General features: G+C 44.1%; 1 protein-coding gene across 2 annotated transcripts in view; it reads right to left on the bottom strand.

The window, feature by feature from the left end:
* Positions 1-21,567, bottom strand: part of EEPD1 (endonuclease/exonuclease/phosphatase family domain containing 1) — a 122,955-nt gene that overhangs the window by 23,711 nt on the left and 77,677 nt on the right. For both annotated transcript variants that reach the window (XM_018047149.1, XM_005679190.3), the window contains exon 3: positions 18,267-18,318. In XM_018047149.1, coding sequence (XP_017902638.1) covers positions 18,267-18,318 — 52 coding nt within the window. The remainder of the gene's footprint in view (positions 1-18,266; positions 18,319-21,567) is intronic.

Here is a 21,567-nt window from a genome sequence, read left to right as displayed (position 1 = left end):
AAAATGAAGACTAAGAGAAAGCTGAAGATTCTTGGAGATGAAGGCAGGTTAGGATGGGGAGTGAGAGGCACGGGGCTTGTCATCACCTCATCACCCCTTGTTTCCACCCTTCAGGGAAGCTTCCAAAGCTTCTTTTCTTCTCTAAAGCTCTTTGGATGCTAAGACTCTTAATCTGAGATGGGAGTTAAGACTGTATCAGTAATTCAGTGGCTTTTTCCCCTCCTTCTCTTTAAATTGAGGTTTATGCTCTGGTATCAGCAAACACAAGCTCGTTATAGGACAATTTGTAAATTAGAGATACAAAGAAAAATTTAAGCAGAATATCACTGTGCAGAGACAACGACTGCTAATACTTTTGGTGGATTCCCTTCTAGGATATTTCCTATGCGTTTAATTAATATGTGCATAGCTGATTATTCATACAGACACACACGGTTTTGTTCTAATGGTGCCACAGTACTACAAACTCTTTCAAACTCTCTTCATGCACCATCTAACACACTGTCATGTGGACACAGTGTGCTAAGCCCCTAGTGGTGGATGTTTCATGGGCTGGGAGGAATTTCTGCTATTTAGGGGCTCGTTTCATTTCATTTCATTATAAACAACCTAAAATCACCTACTATGGTAGCAATAAAACCTTACCATTCTACCCTGTGCTGTACTTAGTCGCTCAGTAGTATCTGACTCTGCAACCCCAGACTGTAGCCTGCCAGGCTCTTCTGTCCATGGGGATTTTACAGGCAAGAATACTAGAGTGGGTAACCATGCCCTCCTCCAGGGATTGAACCCAGGTCTCCACATTGCAGGCAGATTCTTTACCATCTGAGCCACTAGGAAAGCCTAAGAATACTGGAGTGGGTAGCCTATTGCTTCTCCAGGGGAACTTCCCAACCGAGGAATGGAACCAAGGTCTCCTCCATTGCAGGTGGATTCTTTACCAGCTGAGCTACCCAGGAAGCTCCTCATTCTACCCTACGTGCTCACAATGCTTATATCCACATGTCTAAAAAAGATTCCAAGTAAGTTAGTTTAAAATCATAATGTCTTTGTTTTTGAAAGTAAACCAGGAGGCTTTATTTTTTTCATGTACATACTTGTGATAAACAGATGGCAGCTCAGGGGCCTAGGGAGTGAAGGACCACAGACATTAAGCCTCCGAAATGTGCGGTCAGAAAGGAAGCAATAGACTGTTTCTTACATCTCTGATTGACAGAAGAGGTGGGAGTTTTCCTAGGTAGTTTCTTTCATCTGCAGATAAACCATTCTCACCTTTATTTTTTCCCCTCTAGCCTTGTTTTAATGTCTCTTTAAAGATCTGTCCTGACATCAACCTGTTAGGACCCTCAGGTACACAGGGCCAGCAGATCACAAGCCAGAATTCCACGAATGTCCACTGTTCATTGTGGGGCCTTTAACAAAACTGTCCAGACTCAGGACAGCACCCCCAACTCCTTCAGTGGAGGAGTCCTTCCCACATTCTCAGTGTTTAAGTGGGTCACGTTCATTAGTTAAGGGTGAAAGTCTGAAGAACACAGACTCTGGAGAAAGGCTGGCAGGACCTAAACTTTGGCTCTGCCACTTACCAAGAGTTTTGACTTGGCAAATGGCCCCCTTGATCAGGCCTCAGTTTCCTCGTCTATTACAAGGGGACAGAAATCACTCCGGCCTCATGAGTCAGATATTTCTAAAACGGGGTGCACAGGGCTTGGCATACAGCAAGTCCCGTCTGTTTCTGCGGTGGTCATACAGACTGGGCCCTCCCTCAGTACAACACAGACGGGATCCTCAGCCTTGACTCTCCGCACGCGGCAGCACCATTCCCCAAACACACTAGCTGGGGATGTGGGCAGGAGGAGGGGTTGTGGCCAAGCGCCGCCACACTGCACGCCAGAAGCTAGAGCCACCCAAACTCAGAAACAGAAGGAGAGATGGGACACCGTAGTGTTAATGTTCATCTCTGGGAAAGAAGAGAATGGATTCATCCAATCATTCAATAAAAATGTAACTAGCACTAAGTACATGGGTATCTTGAGGTAGGCTCTGGAGCTATAATAGGAGCAAAAGCGTTGTGGTTCCCTGCCCCTCAGAGCTTACAGTCTGGCGATGAGGGTGTGGGGATAGCAGTGTAGGTACAGCTATTTATTTTTTTAATTAAAAAATTTTTAAATTATTTTTAAAAGTTATATTATAGTTTTATTTAGATTATTTCAGGGCCAGATATGTAATCCATATGAATTTATTTCATTCTTGCAACAGCCTTCTAAGGTAGGCATTATTATGACCCTGTTTGATGGATGAGAAAACACAGGCACAGAGAGGTTAACCAGCTTGCCCAAGGTCACACAGCCAATAGGGACAGAGCCAGCATCTGAATCCAGGTCGTCTGGCTCCAGAACCCAAGTTCTGCATGTACAGTTGCCTTCTGTCTCTGTAGGCAGTTATGAATCAAATAATCATCCAAATGTAAAAATGCAGCTAGATCTTGTGCTGCAGAGAAATGGTTAAGAGCCTGTGGGCCTCCATGATGCTAGCAGTGTGGGTGGAGGTGAGTTTGACTGAGTCAGGGAAGGTTTCTCTGAAGAGGTGAGGCTTGTGCTGGGAATTCCAGGATGAGAAGGCATTAATTAGGCAAAAAGGAGAGGCGAGCATTCTAGGCAACAGGGGTAGCATGTGCCAAGGGCCTGTGGTGGGGCAGAGCAGGGAGAGTTTACAGCACAGAAAGATCAGTGTGTCTGCAGCCCAGGTGGGGAGGGGCAGAATGGCTGAGATGAGCTGAAAGGAATCGTTAGACACCTGGCCACGGCAGGGACCCTGTGGAATGAAAGGAGTTTCCTCCCTACCCTATGAGCACTCCTAAAATCAATGAAGGGCATGAAGGACAGATCTGCATTTGAAAAGGACATAGGGCTGCAGTCTAGAGTCAGGCTGGAGAAGGGCCAGACCAGGTAAGTAGTGCAGCAAGAGACGAAGGTGGCCTGACAGCAGGAGAAAAGTGAAAGTGAAAGGGGGCTCAGTCGTATCTGACTATTTGCGACCCCATAGGATTGTTGCTGCCAGGTTCCTCTGTCCATGGAATTCTCCAGGCCAGAATACTGGAGTGGGTTCCCTTCTCCCGGGGATCTTCCCAACCCAGGTCTTCTGCATTGCAGGCGGATTCTTTACCAGCTGAGCCACCAGGGAAGCCCAAGAATACTGGAGTGGGTAGACTATCTCTTCTCCAGAGGATCTTCCCAGCCCAGGAATCGAACCAGGGTCTCCTGAATTATAGGCGGATTCTTTACCAGCTGAGCTACCAGAAAAGCCCAGCAAATGGGAAAGCAGTGGACAAATCAGAGAGATAACTAGAAGATAGCACAACTAGGATCAAAGGATTGAAAACAAACACAGGTATGTGAATGTTCATTGCAGCGCTACTCACAGAGCTAAAGACAGAAGCGACTCAAGTGCCCACCACTTGATGGACAGATAAACAAGTGTGCTATTTCCATATGTTGAAACAGTACTGAACTACCCCCTAAATGATACCTGCTACCTCGTGAATGAGCCTCGAAAACATACGAGGGAAAGTAAACAGATCCAAAGGCCAAATACTGTATGAAATGTCCAGAACAGGCAAACTCATAGAGACAAAAGCAGACTGGTGATCCCCAGGTGCCCAGGGGAGGGAGGGAGGTGGACTGACCTCTCCTAGGGACCAGTCATTTTTTTCTAGATGATGAAAATGTCTTGGAACTACACCGAGGCGGCAGCTGCACAGAGTTGTGAAGCTACTAAATGTCAATGAATTGTTCACTTTCAAGTGGACTCTTGATTAATTTTATGGTTTATGTCAATAATTTAAAAAGTAACTTCAGCAATGGACTAGATGTCTAAGATAAAGCAGAGGAACCATTCTCTCATTCAACAAATGCCATGTGCTGTCCTAGGTACAGCTGTGATGTTGGGCTGTCCCTGGATCAGGTGGGGAGTAGGGGAGCAGGAATACTGCACTGGGGAGGTTGCCTCTAGACAGGCTTACCCCAGCCTTCTCTCCACGTGGTTATAACGCACGTGGGAGAGACCTGCACAGCCTGGTAATTCTTGGACTATAGAAGCCTCGCTGAAGCTTAAAAAAAGGTAAAATAAAAAGACAGTTTTAGGGCAAATAAAATAAGTCCTCTGTCCCAAATTGGACACCACACTTGTGAGTAATGATTGAAACTAATTATTCTAAGTGGAAGCAGTTCTGAAAATAGCAGAGTTTTAGAGAATTTTTGTGGCTATTTTAGAAGCGTGCAAGAGAACTGCAGGCAGAGTTATGTACCCCATGTCAGAGCAGAAGCCCTGGGATGGTCATGCCGTGGCTTGCACCCAATATGCCATTCCACAGACCCTAATGTTTTTACGTGGCTAGAGAAACACGCCAACCATGAAGGTGGCTGGCACAGAGTTGCAGCTGGTACTTCCTACTGACACACTGAACCAAAAATTCAACAGGAAACATCAACCATATATATTACAACATTTTACTTGTAAAGCAAAAAGGCATCTTCATCAAGCAGATGTTAACATTTCCTAAGACAAACCATGGTGACTTAGCCAACCACAGTTCTTTCTTTTCTCGAGTCTTCTTTCCTCTTTGACATTTTCAAGTGAATAGGCTCAAAGAATAAGATGGGTATAGATGGGGGAAGGACGGTTTCTAAGCACCAACAAACCATCCCACAGCACAACTGATTACTAACAGCATTTGTATTCATTAGCAAGAGAAAGGGTAGGGGCAGAGGGGGAGAAAGACAACATAAAAGGGTGGGAAACAACTACCTCGGTATTTAAATCCGAAGAAAATCATGGAGGAGCAGAACAAAGCTGGCACTTTACATTAGTACCCCATCCCTAATCTCCCACACGAACACCTACATATTTTTTAAAACCCCAAGGATACATTTTCTCAATCCACAAACACTAAAGACTAGATCTCTCTCAGACTCATTCTACGGCAAGGCTCCAGCACTTCTTATATGTGTTTCTGTGAAGAACGCAGAGTTATTTAGGAACTGTCACATTAAACAGAATTAGGACTTATGGACCCTCAGGGAGACTGCTCCGGTGGCCATTTCTCTTATAAAATGCCAGCCTCCAGCTACATTCTAAATGGTGTTTATGCAGCCTCCCATCCTCAAGAGCAATAGTCATAAAGACTTGCAAGCTGTGGGTGAAAGTATTACAGATTCACGACTTATTTTATTTTGATTTGCATTATGCCAAATCCTAGACACTAAAGCCTGCATATTTCCTATTTTATTTCAGGGCAAACCACATAGATTTGATTGTTCTTTTCTGTGTGGGCAGCCAGGGATAGAAAGACCTGCAATTTTTCACTCCCAGACACTTTACGGCAGCAAGAACTATAGGCGGAAGTTCATGAAACAGCGTCCCATCTTGGAGAATGTTCTGAGACTCCTTGATTCTCAATTTTCTGTGCTAACGGGAGGAATGGAGAGACAGACCCCCAAACTATCTTTCAGTTAACTTCCTTTCTCATCATGTTTTTGGCCAAAGGAAATTAAAATTAGCCAAACTGCCTGATGTAACTTTCACAGGCTTTTCAGGCTCCCTTCAAATTACTGGAAGTGGGTGGAGTGACAGCTATCAAGACAGAGAGGAGTGTCACAGAGATCAAGCTGCACCCAGACGGGGGCCACGTGGATGCCAGGACTGTGCCCTGCAGGCAGGACGGTGGATGCCTTTACTGGCAAGCTTGCCACATGCCAAGCACCACTGCTGGCTCTTCACACACATCATGGGATGCGACCATACCATGGCTCTGCAAGGGAGGCGTATCCTTGCTCAAGGGAGGAGGGATATAGCGCTAGAGGGGTTAAGATCACCCATAGGGCAAATGGCTGAGCCAGGATCCAAGTCCACGTCCATGAATGGATTTGGAAGCTACTCGGCTTCCAGATGAAGCAACTACAAGGAGGGCAGTAAAAGGGTCAAACTTGCATTTCAGGAGGGTTACTCTGGTAACCATACAAATGAAGGACTGAGACAAAAATTACAGAGACCAGGTAGTAATTGCATATGTTTTAACTTTTCTCTCCACATTCACAGTTTTTAGAAATTTCACTTTTCCAGAAAGTCATACTATAAATATCAATTAAAATTGGCTTGAACTTTATCAATACAGTACATGTGTAAGTGCACACACATACACTTTTCTCTTCATAAATAAAAGGTGATTAAGTGCTGTTACTAAATAAATTAAGCACCAAAACGACATATAAAAATGTCCCTGCCACATCTTAACATGAAGGCTAAAAATAAGTGTTACTTCTTCTCTTGTTCACAAATACAGCCAAGCAAGCTAAGTGTATAACAAGGATGTCTGGGTGATGAGGAAGAAAATGAACAATCAATACACAGCAATTTATTTTCTAACTAGAGGTTTCAGCCAGATGGAAAGAGGGAGTGAGACAAAGCACGTCTGATAGAGAAGATCAGCAGTAATGTAAAATTACTGTCTCATGATTTCATAATTAAAAAAAAGCAGGAGGGAAGGCTCTAGCACCCCCACCCCCACTCAGCCTCAGAGCTGGTGCAAATGTGGGAATTCAGGCAAAACCCCAGAAATTGTTACCTTCCCTTCCAGGTTCAGCCCTTCAGCTTATAAATGGTGGGGACTTTGTTTCAGTCCTGAGTACTCTGGTCCCTCTGGGTCCAGCGGGACGTATCAGGAAGATGCTCTGTGACCCAGTAGTGTTTCTACAGACCACTGAACTCTGGTGACTGATCACTTGTGTAGGAAGCCACTAACCAGTGCCCAGGAGGGCAGGTACTTTTAGAGTAACTCATACATGGGGAGCTGCTTTGTTTCCTCTGGCTGTCTTCTTCCAGCCTAATAAATTCTGCATATGAAAATAAGCCTGCATTTCATGGACAAAGGTTAGTGGGGACAGACCTAGGGCAAGAGAAGAAACTCACCACTGAGTGTGGTGAGGAAACGAGTCTAGAATCTAGAAAAGGGTCTTGGATTATTCTCATAAGGGATATCTGTATGTTCTGAATTTCTACAAAGATAGATCAACATCTCTAAAGGTGGGCTGGATGCTTTCCCAGAAGTTTGTGGAGTCTGGTTAAGGTCCAAACTCACCATTTCAATGTCTTCCAAAGGTTCACAAAAAATATTTTATCAACTGTAGGAAGTACTCATTCTAAGTGGGTAGTTAACAATTTGATAGATCTCTCCACTGAATTAATTCTGGCAAAGCTGGCCTTAATGACCAACTCAATCAGGATGATTTTACCTACTGAGAACATCCAGCATAAATCTTTTTAGCAACTGAACCAAAGAGTTTCACTTGCCTGCCCTTCTGTTTCATTTAAAATTCCCAACTGGCCTACACTTTGCTGAATCAAAGTCATGCTCTCAAGAAGTGAATGAATGAATCATTCACAAAACATCTCAGAATTCTCTAAAACAGTGAATTGAAAGTTCTCTCAGTACCAACTCATTGTTAGCATTTCTCAGCATGCTTCTGATAACAGAAGCATTTGAGGGTGGGCCAAATAAAATAGGAAATTGCATATAAATCCTGTCATCATGGCTATGTGAGTGTTTGTATAAGATGATGGCTACATGCAACAATTTTGAGGGGGATGCAATGAGTTGGCATATTTTCTTACTGTTGAAAAGCAAAAAAGAGTTAAGAGACTCATGAGGCAGGAGGGAAAAGTGCATAGGATATACCCGAGCGTAAGCAGAGCCTTTCCAGTGCTGGAAAAAAAATCCTAGAGCAGGCTATCTTCCCCTCTTTCAAGCCAAAAAAATGGTTTAGAACAGCAGTTTTCAAGTATTTCTGACCATGACTCATAGCAATAAATAAAATTTTACATGGCAATCCAATATAATGCTATCTGTCTTCCTGCCAACTATGTATGTATATACCTGTATCTACCTATCCATACATCCTTCTATCTATTTATTCATCTATCTACCCACTCATCCATCCATCCATCCATATACATATAGTGAAACAAATGATGGCTATAACTTACTCAATTGATTTCATAACCTATAATTTGAGAATCAAGCTCAAATATTTCTTACTACGAAGTCTCTGGTCTTATTAGAATATCATAATGCACTGTACTTTCATTTCTGTCTTTGCCAAAACCAAATGAAAAGTTTTGCTGGACTTTATGTAGATAATGCCTTAGAAGTCTCCTCAAACAAATGAAAGTGTGTCACTAAAGTTGAACGAGCTTTGGAACACTGAGGAAGTATGAGCCACTTGTAACCCCATCCCAAATAAAATGTGGCACGTATGGGCTCGGTCGTGTCTGATTCTCTGCAACCCCATGTACTGTAACCTGCCGGGCTCCTCTGTCCATGGGATTTTCCAGGCAAGAATAAGAAGGTTGCCATTTTCTTCTCTAGGGGATCTTTCTGACCAGAGATTGAACCCACAACTCCTATCTCTCCTGAATTGGTAGGTGGATTCTTTATCACTTGTGCCACCTGGGAAGCCCCTTCATTAAAACATGGTGCTCAGGAATATAGCCAGCTTTCAAAATCTACCTGTTTCTAACAAGATTAGCAGCTAATTTTTCATCAGAAACAATGAAGGTCAGAAGGCAGCAGAATGACATATTCGAAGTGCTGATAATGAAGAATCTTATATCAAGAAAAAAAACTTTGCAAAATGAAGATGAAATACACTCCCACACTAAAAACAAACCAAAAAACTATGAGAATTTGTTCCTGGCAGAACTTCCTGAGAAGAAATACCAAAAACACTTTGTCAGGCTGAAAGCAAGTGACACCACAGATGAGGCCAGCAAAATTCTCTTTAGTTGATGATAAACTGATCCTTAGCAAAGCATGGAGAGGGTTGATTTTTCAAGGCCCCCTTGACTTTCAAGCATGAATGAAATGATCCTTCTGCTCTTGTTATAGGCCTTGTTTTGGCCCTCGCCTAAGTTTGCATTCCATATAGCTATTATATGATTTTTCTTCTTTTGCTCTGTAAATCCAGAATCTATCAGGAGGCTAAGAAGTAATGAAGATGTTAGTATGAAGACAAAGAAATGGAACCATCAAGGAGAGTGTCCCCAAGAACAACCATCGCAGGTAAAAGACAGCAGTTGATTCAGGCTCCCCAGTTCATGCAGCTCACCTGGATAAGACAAGCTCTAGGAATGATTTCCTTCCTTTACCCACTCCTAAATCCACAGCACTGTATCGAAATGGCTGCAAAACTTTTTAAAATATTTTTAACACAAAATCATTATTTATGCATTATAGAAACAGAACTGACTCGTTAGAAAAGACCCTGATGCTGGGAAAGATTGAAGGCAGGAGGAGAAGGGGACGACAGAGGATAAGATGGTTGGATGGCATCACTGACTCGATGGACATGAGTCCGAGCAAGCTCTGGGAGTTGGTGATGAACAGGGAAGCCTGGCATGCTGCAATCCATGGGGTCACAAAGAGTCGGACACAACTGAGCAATTGAACTGATAGAAACCTAAATAGGTACATATGCCAAAAAATGGGTAATTGCATATATAATTTTTAAGTAAATATAAAATTATCTCACAATAATTTTTAATAGAAAGCAAAAAACATTTTTAGTAAAAATACTTTGGGTTAGAAGTTGGTAAGAGTAAACCATGATTTATTAGATTAACTGGGATAGGGGCTAGGCTCTTAAGGGTTAAGGACAGCTCAAAGCGGACAGAGGCTGGTTGTGCACGGTGGGAATTTACATTCAGGATAACTATGAGTACAGAACTTCCCTGGAGGCCCAGTGGTTAAGACTCTGCACTTCCAATGCAAGGAGCATAGGTTCAATCCCCGGTCATGGAATTAAGATCCCACATTCTGCAGGGTGCAACACACACACACACACACACACACACACACGCGCGCGCGCGCACACACACACGCACGCGCACATACACACACACAGATGACTATGAGTACATCAAAGAAGAGAAATAGAACAGCAGCAAAGAGAAAAGTAGGACAAGTAGCAACACATTTCAGATTTCAGGAGACCTAAAGATGTCTCGCATTACCAGGGAAGAAAAAGATGCTAGAAAGAAAGGAGTGAAGAATGGGGTCACGGGTATTCCATGAACCAGATAATCTCCTTAGAATAACCAATATGGGATCAAGCCATAAATCACAGAAAGATAACCCAAGGGATGCTGTTTCTGTGCCAATGGGATGCAGTCTCATCTAACATCTGACTGGCCTCTTACCACGTGAAGGACCCTCCCTGCAGACCTTGACCACTATGCCTTCCTGGGCAGGGTGTGCCATCCACTCCGAGACACATTTCCTCACTAGGCTACCATTTCACAATGAGACAAGATATTTCAGAATTTCTGAGGTAGAGAAATGAGTGTAACTGCTACTGTTTTCCTCAACACTGACATGAGTCACAGGTAGACAGGAAAGATAATAGTCTTGGTAGCAGCTGTATGGGTCTCCTGCAGCTGTTGCTAAGTTACTTCAGTCGTGTCCGACTCTATGCGACCCCATAGATGGCAGCCCACCAGGCTCCCCCGTCCCTGGGACTCTCCAGGCAAGAACACTGGAGTGGGTTGCCATTTCCTTCTCCAGTGCATGAAAGTGAAAAGTGAAAGTGAAGTCACTCAGTCTTGTCCGACTCTTAGCCTAGCTCGGCACAAAGCCTGACACAAGTACTTAATAAAAATTGGCGGAAAGAACACATACATGTACTTTCACATAGCTGTAATTAGAGCAGGCACAACTGCTTATCCTCCTTTTTGTAAACATTATATCAAATTTATACAAAGCTTAATGATTATCAGTTTTAATAGCCACCACACACCAGTCCATGGGCAGACCTACCATAGACTGTTTAAACTCATCCTTCCCACTGAGCAGTGAGCTGCCTGCAATGATTCATAATTATAATGCATGCGGTCAAATGCTTTTCCACATTTTTACAGATCATTTCCTCTAGATACACTCCTAGGAATCTACCTTGGTCATAGCGTAGGGATATCTCAAAGGCAATGAAATACACTGCCCCAGAGCTTACAAAAGGACAATGCCTTATCACCACCCTCCTCAATGAATGGGGAGGCTGGTGCTATCACAACTTCAGTATTACGTATTATTGTTTAAAAACCTTTACCAATGTAATAGTACAGTTAAAATGATCCCTCATTGTTTACTTTAATTATCTTTGAAAGCTAATAAAGCTAAAAGCAATTTAAAAGTCCTATTTGTGAACTTTACTTTTTGCTCATTTCAAAGAAATGCTTTTCATAATAAGAGAAAGGTAGTGGGAGCCCCTAAATATACATGGTATATTGTGATGGTTTTAAAAGAATAGGAGAAAATTTAAAAGAATAAGAATAAAGAAAATAAGTTCATTGAACTGTGAAGCCTGGCCCGTAATTCACCAAGATGCTCCATTTTCTGGCAGCTGAGGGGCCTGCAGGGGATTCCAGCCAAGAGCCCTTTCCTGAATGGGGTCAGGACCCAAGTGTGCAGTCTGCAAAGTGGAGCTGGTGAGCAGCTGGTTGCGGTGGCCCCTGTGGGCCTGAGCTAAACTCCAAGCAGTGAACAGGGGGAGGCTGAGCTCCACAGGGGCCCTCGTTTCTGCTCATTAGCCCTTCAAGGAAGTAGCAAGCTGTCTGCTGGAAGGGATTTAGCCAGGAACATGAGTACAAAGAGTTTAACCATAATTAGGCACTGATTGGCTCAACTCACTTAAAAAATCTAACAAATACATGAATACTGATTATTCAAGATGGCATTCAAACTAAGCTCTGACTATGGGCTTCTCTAGGCTTCCCTGGTGGCTCAGTGATAAAGAATCCACCTGCAATGCAAGAGACAGAGGTTCAGTCCCTGGGTTGGGAAGATCCACTAGCAGGCATGGTAACCCACCAGTATTCTTGCCTGAAAAATCCCATGGTCAAAGTATCCTGGTAAACTACAGTCCCTGGGGTTGCAAAGAGTCGGACACAACTGAAGCGACCCAGTATGCATGCATGCATGGGCTTCCTTGGTGGTTTAGCCATAAAGAATCCTCTTGCAGTATAGGAGATTTGATCCTGGTCGGGATGATCCCCTGGAGAAGGAAATGGCAACCCACTCCAGTATTCTTGTCTGGGAAATCACATGGACAGAGGATCCTGGCAGGCTACAGTCCACGGGGTGGCCAAAGAGTTGGAGATGACTTAGTGACTAAACAACAGCAATGTGAAGGACTAGGCATGGGAGAAAAACAAGTCCAGGTTGCCGAAGAATCTTACTCTGATACTTTTAAATCCACACAGGGTACTATTTTGTAAACGGCACATTTTATGTTAAGATTCTTGAAGCAATTCATTGTGACGCTGACCCTACGGAGGGTGTGTTTGCAGCACGTTCTCTGTCCTCGTCCACGCTCCTCATGGCCTTCCTCTGCAGTGGCCCCCACTCTCTGCAGCCCTCACACCACTGAGAGTTCCCCTGTTCTCAGATGCTCCCCCGAGAGTGTCTGCACCCTGAACCCTGAACCTCCGACTTCCAGCCCATGTTCTCTGTCTTTCCTGTTGGACCAAGGGGCACGCATGGAGATAAACAGCACAAATCCATGTCTGTTTTGCTACAAGGATGAGAAGACCTCGGTTTAAATTCTTCATCACCTGGACCAGGGACCAACTGTCTGGATCTGCTCCCAGGCCTGGAATACGCAGAGACAGAAGCCCCCATAAAGTCCACTGAAGCTGAAGACGAAGATAAATGAGACCAGAGAGCCCAGGCGGTGCTCACACTGAAGATAGCACTGGACGAGAACTGAGTCCGCTGGGGCAGGTCCTGATTCTACCAACGCAACTGCTATGGGCCCAGGCAAGAAGGACACTTCAGCACCTCTGTGTCCTGTCTGCAAAGTGACGGATGACAGGGCTGGACTCTGGATGAAACAGTCTCCCTCAGCTCTGACATTCTGGGGTTCCATGTATGCCATTCAAGTGTCTTTTTATAATTTTATCTTCCTTGGCATGTAGTGCGATTTAGGCACAGCATAAGCACTCAACTGCTGCACAAACTAAATTAACAGGAACTCTAAATCACAGAGAAAAACACTCCAAAAGAGCATAATAACAGAGTTAGAGCTCATACATGTGCCTGCAACGTGGGAGACCTGGGTTTGATCCCTGGGTTGGAAAGATCCCCTGGAGAAGGGCATGGAAACACACTCCAGTATTCTTGCCTGGAGAATCCCCATGGATAGAGGAGCCTGGCAAGCTATAGTCCATGCAGTCACAAAGAGTCGCACATGACTGAGCCACTAAGCACACACGCGTTTGCATGTGTGTATGTTTATAACATACCACCATCAATTAGAGATAGAAGCACTTGGCATCCTTAGTTTATTCACACAAATCTATGTGATAATCATTTACCTCTTATTTCCTTCTGAAAATCTCTAGGAAGCTACTAACTACTTAAAAAAAATTTTTTTTTAAATTTTGATTTGGGGTATAGCCAATTAACAATGTTGTGATAGTTTCAGGTAAACAGTGAAGGGGACTTAGCCATATATATACATGTATGCATTCTCCCCCCAAATCCCCTCCCATTCAGGCTGCCACATAGCATTGAGCAGCATTCCATGCAGGAAGCTACTAACTTCTAATTCCAACATTACTGACTGCTAGGGTTCAGTTGGAAAAGTCCCTGCTTCGCCACCGTGTGCAAACACCAAGTTCAATTTTTCTGTTCTGAGGCTTGTTGGTGAAATGCATGTGCTTCCTCTCACATGGAAAGCACAAGAGGCCACAGAGATCACTTGCTCTACCTGCAGGAAAACTGGACTAAGAGCGAGACTTCACAATGGAAATTCTAGGAAAGATGTCTAGCCGCAGGAGCAGCATGGAGACTGGCAGGCATTTTGTCCTAGACAATTTCGCAAACAGGGTGGGGGCCGAGGTGGGGTAGGACAGCCGATGACTATGAGTTGGGCATCCTGAACCCCCAGGAGACCTGGCTCTCACAGACAGCTCTTCAGGCAGACTTGGGTCTCGGTTAGGGTCAGCTGGTGCCCTGCCCTCTGGCCCCTCCAGGGAGAAGGTGACCTCCAGCTGGAGGGAACGGCCAAAGTATTGTTTGCAGCTTTGCAGGAAACTGTTTGAAAGGGTCATTGGAAAGTGATCTTACTAAATCAAGCTGTACCAATATTTTTGTTTCCCTTCATGCAATGCCACGTTTAAAGGCGTTAGATGGGGCCTGTCTATAAAGCCTGGGAAACAAGTCTGTGTGACTCAGAAAAACAAAAGCATCCTGCTCTTAAAGCACAGAAAACAGAGAAGGTGGGAAGACCTACATCTGTCTCAGAGCAAGTTCTTGCTCTTGGCACCTAATGGATATTTGGAAAAAAAAAAACAAAAAACACTTTTTCAAAGAAAGGTCACATATCCTGACACTTATGCTCAAATGATAAAGAATCTGCCTGCCAACATAGGAGACACGAGTTTGATCCCTGGGTCAGAAAGATCCCCTGGAGAAAGAAATGGCAACCCACTCCAATATTCTTGCCTGGGAAGTCCCACAGACAGAGGAGCTTGGCATGCTGCAGTCCATGGGGTTGCAAAGAGTCAGACACAGCTGAGCAACTAACACTTCCCAAAGTTCTAACAGATTTCTGGAACAAGAAGCAATTATTAATTGTATGGTCTATAACTTATTTTTTAAATAAAATGACAAATAACTGTCACTTGTCTGGGAAATGCCTTTGTGTAATGTTGATGGAGAAGAGAAATTCAGAGATTTGACCCCTTTGTTCCCAGTCTCCATCCCAAACGATGACACCTGAATTAAGACAAAGTGTTTGAAGAGGTTAAAAACTGGGAACCTGCTGATCTACATACGGCAGTCACTGGGCAGGTGTTCACCACCCTCCTCTCCATTCAGATGAAACATGGAAGCCCCTAAAACCAGTAAGAATCACTGGATCAAGGAGCAGAGAAAGAATTAACAGAGCATGAAAAGGAGAATTTTCCTCTCTTCACAATGTGATCAAGGATCATCTGTGAAACCCAAGACTTTTAACGACTTTTAGAGGAAAGATCCACAAAAGGAACAGAAAGCGGTTACGTGGATAAGGAAAGAGGCCAGGGCCTCTGAGGAAGGCAGCCTGCCAGGTCTAATGGCTAAACCGAGCCAGGGCTGGGAGGGGACCCCCGCTCTCCTACAGCAGTCTCCCCACAGCTCCTCTGTGCTCTGTAGAAACCCACAAAGCCTTGGCACTTCCTAAAATTAACAAGCTCTCCACCTAAAGCCAGAGAAAGTACAAGTCAGACAAATGGCTGCTAGTTTTGAACTAAAATGCTAAGATCACAGCACTGTCTAACATCAGCAAGAAAAAGCACTAAAAGTCTTACTCTGTTTTGGAGAAGACTCCCAAACACTGCTGCTGCTGGTTTGTAGCCTTTTATGTTTTTTTTTTTTTTTTTGCCTTTTATGTTTTATATAATTTAAATATTTTGCTGGTGAAATTTAACCTACAAATACCTATGAGGGAAATGACTCCTTCAGAAAAGCCTCCATCTTATAAGTGAAAGGCATGTGTAAGTCCCCACTGTTGGGACTGTCTGGAAGGGACTAGCCCCATTGTGGTGGGATCTAAGGAGTTCAGTAATTGCAAAACCCTAAAGCAGGTTGCCACATGAAGCCCAACTGTAAAGACAGTTAAAGAGGTGCGAGGTTTGTAGGATCTGTGTCTGAGGTCATTCTTGCTGGCTCCACGTATTAAATTAACTAAGCCTATTTTCTCAATGAAAGCAAAAAGCAGGCAAACCAGATAAAAACTGTTTACAAATAGACTTCTGGTGTTTTACTTCTCTTGACACAAGAAAGCAAGCCTGATTGCCCACTAAGGCAAAAAGCTGACACCTCAGAGGTTCTCTATGAAACTGGCCTAGTCAACAGCAGTGATCGTGATAGTAACTGATACTCCTCAGGAGAACTTCTTGGACTTTGGTACACAAGAACCACCTGGGGTCTTGTCAGAATGCAAACTGAATCAGGCAATGGGGTCTGAGATTCTGCATTTCTAACACGCTTATAATACTGTCGGTCTGCAGACCACACTCTGAGTAGCAAAGCTATTGCTATAGCTTACCGAGAACTTTCCTTGGTGATTCTTTAATTTGTCTGGGTAGGTGAGAAGCTATAATTCATAAGGCTCTTTAGGGAATGTATCTTATTCTAACATGAACTGAACCAATCTTATTGCAAAAAATAGCACTAAGACAGGTATAAGCCATGTGTCACTCAAAATACAACTGGCTGCCAAGCTCAAGTCTACTGATCGCTTCTGGACTTTTCTAGAAATGCTTGCTACTTGCCTGCATATTGAAAGCTCAACAAAAGCCTGTAGTGTGAGTGAATGAATGAACACACGAATGAAAGAGGGAAGAAGGAAACTGAGTCACCTTGGCTCCTAGCTGGCCCCTGTGCACATTTAAACTATCTTATCGGTCTTTCTACTGGTCATTTATGGAGATAGGGGAACAGTACAAAACCATCATCAAACATGGTGAGAAAGAGGGAGGGAGGGAGGGAGGAGGAAGAGGAAGGGGAAACAACACGGGCTGTAGCTGACTCTGCGGGAGCACTGAGCGCCAGGTATGGAGTTAAGTCCTTCACATAAGCTGTCTACTTGATCTTCTCAAATCTTCTGTGAATTTTGGGTTATAAAGAGTCCCACTTTACAGACTGGCAAAGTAAACCACAGAGAAGGCTGATAACTCAAGATAACCCGCTTAAGAAGGACGAGGTGGCTCTGGGCCCAGCTGGGCAAACCCCACACTATAAGCTCCCTTTCTGTTGGACTCCACAAGCTGTTAGTATCCCACACTGGCTTGGCTGTGTGGCCTCTCCACAAAGGGTATTAACACAACTCTAAAGAGCTACAGATATTTTTGGTGCCTGTGTTTCTATTGTGCTGATGCACCTTAGCACATGGTCGCCATATGTTTACCAGTTTTGTCTAATTTTTTTTTTAAGTGAAGACTAAACAAATACCTGTAGTGAATACTGAGAAGAAAATTGTTTCTGGAGGGGTAACTTTTTAAAAGTTTCAAAAACATACAAAGAATCTTCATGTACACCTAGTGTGTTTTAATAGCTGGATTAAGAATTGATAGGAGTAGTTAACAATTAATGAGTCGAGACCTTTGGCACTTAGGAAGCCCTTCCGCCGCGCTAACTCATTTGGTTCTCATGTCATCTCTCTGAGGTCAGGCGGGCAGCACCACCCTTGTTCCAACTGTGATACAAATAAGGCTGGAGGGACGTGAAATTTGGAGCCAGAGTTCAGATAGATACCTCCCTCCCTACACATCACTGCCTGGTGCTTAAAGACTTTATTTGCTTTAGTGACAACCAGCAGACTGACTACTAATCAAAATATTTTAAATTATATGAATAATATCACTTGGGTGCTTATCTCGCTAACCAATTTCTTTTACATTACCCTTAGAGAGTCTGATTAATAACCATGGCCACATACTCGGCAAGAGTCCTGAGCCACCCAGGGGAACTGCTTGGGAGGCCCACGGGGTGGCACCTGGGCCACCCAGCACTCAGACTGAACCCACAACCAGCAAAAGGTCCCCAGCTGAGTGCTTGACTTGAACATGGAGAACTAAGACACACTGACTAGCTCCTTCCAGGGCACATGTGGGACAGAGTTTCCCAAACCACAGAAGCAGCTCCCAAAGGAGTTCAAACTCATGAGCTTGACTATTCAACAGAAAAAACACTGGTTTTAGAAATAAAACCATGGGGCTCAAATCCTTACTCTGCCACTTGGCTAATTTTCCTAATTAGAGCAAGTTCCCTAACCTTGCTGCCTCAACTTTAGCATCCACAAGCTCGGACAAGAACACACACAAGCAGAGATGGAGGGAGGTACAGAATCTGGCACGCTGGCAGCATCGGGTGTGTGGTGTTTCCGGGCACAGAAAGCCTGCTCCAGAGCCTGGCCCACAGCAAGACGAGCCTCTGCTTTCACTCAACTCTGAAAAAGCCAAGCAAGGGAGAGTTTGCAAGCGTTAATGGCCTATGAGCAATATGGGGGCATTCTGACTAAAAATCTGCAGGGTTCACTGACTGTTATGAATACAAAATAACAGACCAACTTTGTTGCAAGTGCTCTCTCTGGCAATAGAGAATGGAGTTTTTCCTGTGTGTGGCACTCTTCTCTAAGTTTATGAATCTGGGGTAGGGAGAATAAAATATTTACCTTTTCCAGGGCCTCTCTGTCAAGTAGTTCTTGCACAGCTAGCAGCTTGATGCTGTAAGAAAAAAATTAAAACCACACTTGAAAACAAAACATTTCACGTCGCCAAGCATGAGACAAATCATGAAAACAAAGGTCTGAAATTTCAGCCTGCATTTCTACACCAGCCCCAGTCTGAAGGTGACCTTTGGTTTGAGCTGAAATGACCATTTCAGAACTATCTAAAATGTTTCTGAATTGTAAAAATGATTTTACCATATAATCCAGCAATTCCACTTCTTGGCATATACCCACAAGAGTTGAAAACAAGGACAGATATTTGCACACCCACGTTCACAGTAGCATGATTCACAGCAGCCAAAAGGTGAGAACAACTTCAATGTGCCTCAGTGGATAAGTGGATAAACAAAATACAGGACACACATATGATAAAATATTATTCAGCCTTAAGAGAAGGAAATTCTGGCACTTGCTACAACATAGAGGAAATGTGAAGACATCATGCTCAGTGAAATAAGCCAGACGCAAAAGGACAAATACTGTATGATTCTTCTTACACGAAGTCCCTAGACTTGTCAAACCCAGAGAGACTGGAAGTAGAGTGCTGGTTGCCAGGGGCTGGGGGGTGAGGAATGGGGAGTTCTTACTTATTGGGTATGGAGCTTCTGTTTGGGAAAATGTTCTGCAGTTGCAGGCGATGGTTGCACACAAAATGAATGTGCTTAATGTCAGTGAAATGTACACTTATTAATGGCTGAAATAGTAAATTTCATGTTGCATACATTTCCCCACAAAAATTTCTAAAAGCAATCGATAGTTGCTTATGTGAGCAACTTCAATAAATTCAGAGGAATATAAAGAAGAAAACAGTTACCCATGTTCAGCACTAATCTTCCCTTGATGTCCCTCTGGTGAGAACAAATAGCTAAAATCACTCCTTATGAAGACGGCCTGCTCACCCTCTCATTTGTTACTGCATATGGATGGAGCCCTACTGGGTGCAGGAAGCTAAGAGCACCTGATGACTTTAACCTGCTCCCTACCCACAAGGAGTTCACAGCCTCCCAGAGGCCACGCTGAGGGAAAGGACCAGTAGGGTGCCAAGTGGACTGGCTGGGGAGCCAAGAGGAGCCCAGCCTGGCCAAGGGCAGAGGCGGGTTCCTCTAGGAGGGACCAGCTTAGCCTTGCCAAGGGAGGGGACTGGGGAGAAAGGCAACCAGGGACAGAGGCACTGTGGAGGAGAGAAAGGGCTTAGAGCGTATACAACTCGCCAGTTTCCAAGTTAGGGGCCAGAGCCCAGACTTCAGCCAGCAGCTGAGAGGAGGGAGTTCAGACGTGTGGGAGCAGGTCCCTTCTGTGACAAGTTGCTTTTGAAGTGTCTGGGGACACAATGAGCAGGCAGCCAGGGCAATACTGCCCAGCACACAGGAGGAAGTGAGAGCTTGGTGAGATTGTTTAGGGGGCAGGTCAGCTCTCCATGGTGTCGTTCTGCTCCCTCCCCACCCAGCTAATCTGCTTGTGGCCACTGGGCATTGCACCCCTACCAACCTGCACCAGCTCTCCAGAGCAGAAATGGGCCCCATCTGTACCACACACCTCCCTCAAAGGAAGTTATGCCTGTAACAAGTTTCACCTCAACCTACAGAATTCTTAATAATCTCCCTATACAGACAGGCAGGCACTGCCCAACCAAATGCAAAGGTTTACTTAAAAGCAAATTCAGCAAATGCAATAAAAGTGTTAAAGGCCTACAAGAAACCACCACCACCACCAATTCAGCAGACATCAGGGCTAATGGACAAGACCCTGTGCATTCGCTCTGCTCCAGTCACTGAGTTTCCTTCATCTCTTGGACATGTTTGCTTTTGCTGTTTCTCTGGCATGAAAAAGTCTTCCCCAAGACCTTGACAACACCAATTACATCTAATTACATCATCCTAGGCTAAGTTCAAATGTTAACTTCTCCAAGCAGCATTCCTGGTCACCTTGGATTTTTTTTTTTTTTCCACTGGTTGTTGTTGTTTAGTCACTAAGTCATGTCTGACCCTTTTGCAACCCCATGGGTTGTAGCCACCAGGTTCCTCTGTACAAGGGATTTCCCAGGCAAGAATACTGGAGCAGGTTGCCACTTCCTCCTCAAGGGGATCTTCCCAACTCAGCGATCCAACCCGAGTCTCCTGCATTGGCAGGCGGGTTTTTACCACTGAGCCATCTGGGAAGCCTAAAGCATTTATTTGTCAGGTTGCTTTTGTCTGTTTCCTCTCACTAGCAGGGAACCTCTTTGAGGCCGGGGGCCCAGGGGTCTTCTCACTACATCTGTGGTGTCTATAACTGACATGAAGGACACCCAGGGATATTTATTTACTGGCCACCCATGAGGGCCCAGGGTCTTGCAGACCAAATTGCTACTGGTATGGATAGCTAAAATCCCTGGTCAAGCTTCAGTTTCTCTGTCTGAAAAGGAAGCCCTCCAATGAGATGACTCTGTGTGTTTCATGTCTTCCTCAGGGTGGCCAGTGCTACACACATTTGTAGAAATGCCTGCTCTGTCTGGTGGTAGGTCAAAGCTACCAGCCACTCCTCGGCACACTCTAATTCCCAATGCACACTTCTAGATTCCAGGTTATCAACATGGACAGCAAGTTACAGGCTAAGGAGGGTCCAGCTGTAACTCAAGTTTCAGAAGCTTAAACTGCTTCTGAAATAACCACTGGAAAATACTTATATTGGAGGGACTTCCAAAACAGTCTCTTGTTCCTGCCCTTTTCTATAGTCATGAAGTCCGATTTAGGATCAGATATCAACAGGTTGGAGAAAGAGATTTAAACACTGTTAATAAACTCAACTCTCTTTTTCTCTCTATTCACAGAGATACTATATTCAAACCACTGTAGAACATGATCTGAAAACCAACAGTCTCAGGCTTTGAATGAAGATGAAATTAAAACAATATCTGTTGACTCTTTTCAGAGTCAAAATCTGAAGGATGCTATTCCCTGCTTTCACCAGGTTACTTTTCTCTTGAACAGGGATAGCAAATACTTGGCATGCACACTCTCCAACCCTCTTCACCTCTTTGCATGGAACTTCCCCCCATTAGCTTATATACAGCTTCAGAATCCTTCTGAACACTCCAGTAAGCCACAGCCAATCCAGTGAAGTTGGCATGTGAGATGAAACCAATTTAACTTCTGCTCTAAAATCAATACCAAATAGGTTTTGTGTATTGAATGGGAGCAGAAAAAAAATAAAGACCTTTTCACACTACTAAAACCCAGCAAGACAGATGAGCTTGCTTTAAGGG

Source organism: Capra hircus, chromosome 4 (assembly GCF_001704415.2).
Source record: "Capra hircus breed San Clemente chromosome 4, ASM170441v1, whole genome shotgun sequence".
Lineage (NCBI taxonomy): Eukaryota > Metazoa > Chordata > Mammalia > Artiodactyla > Bovidae > Capra > Capra hircus.
The sequence above is the reverse complement of the archived record's forward strand: the minus strand, read 5'-3'. Positions and strand labels throughout refer to the sequence as shown.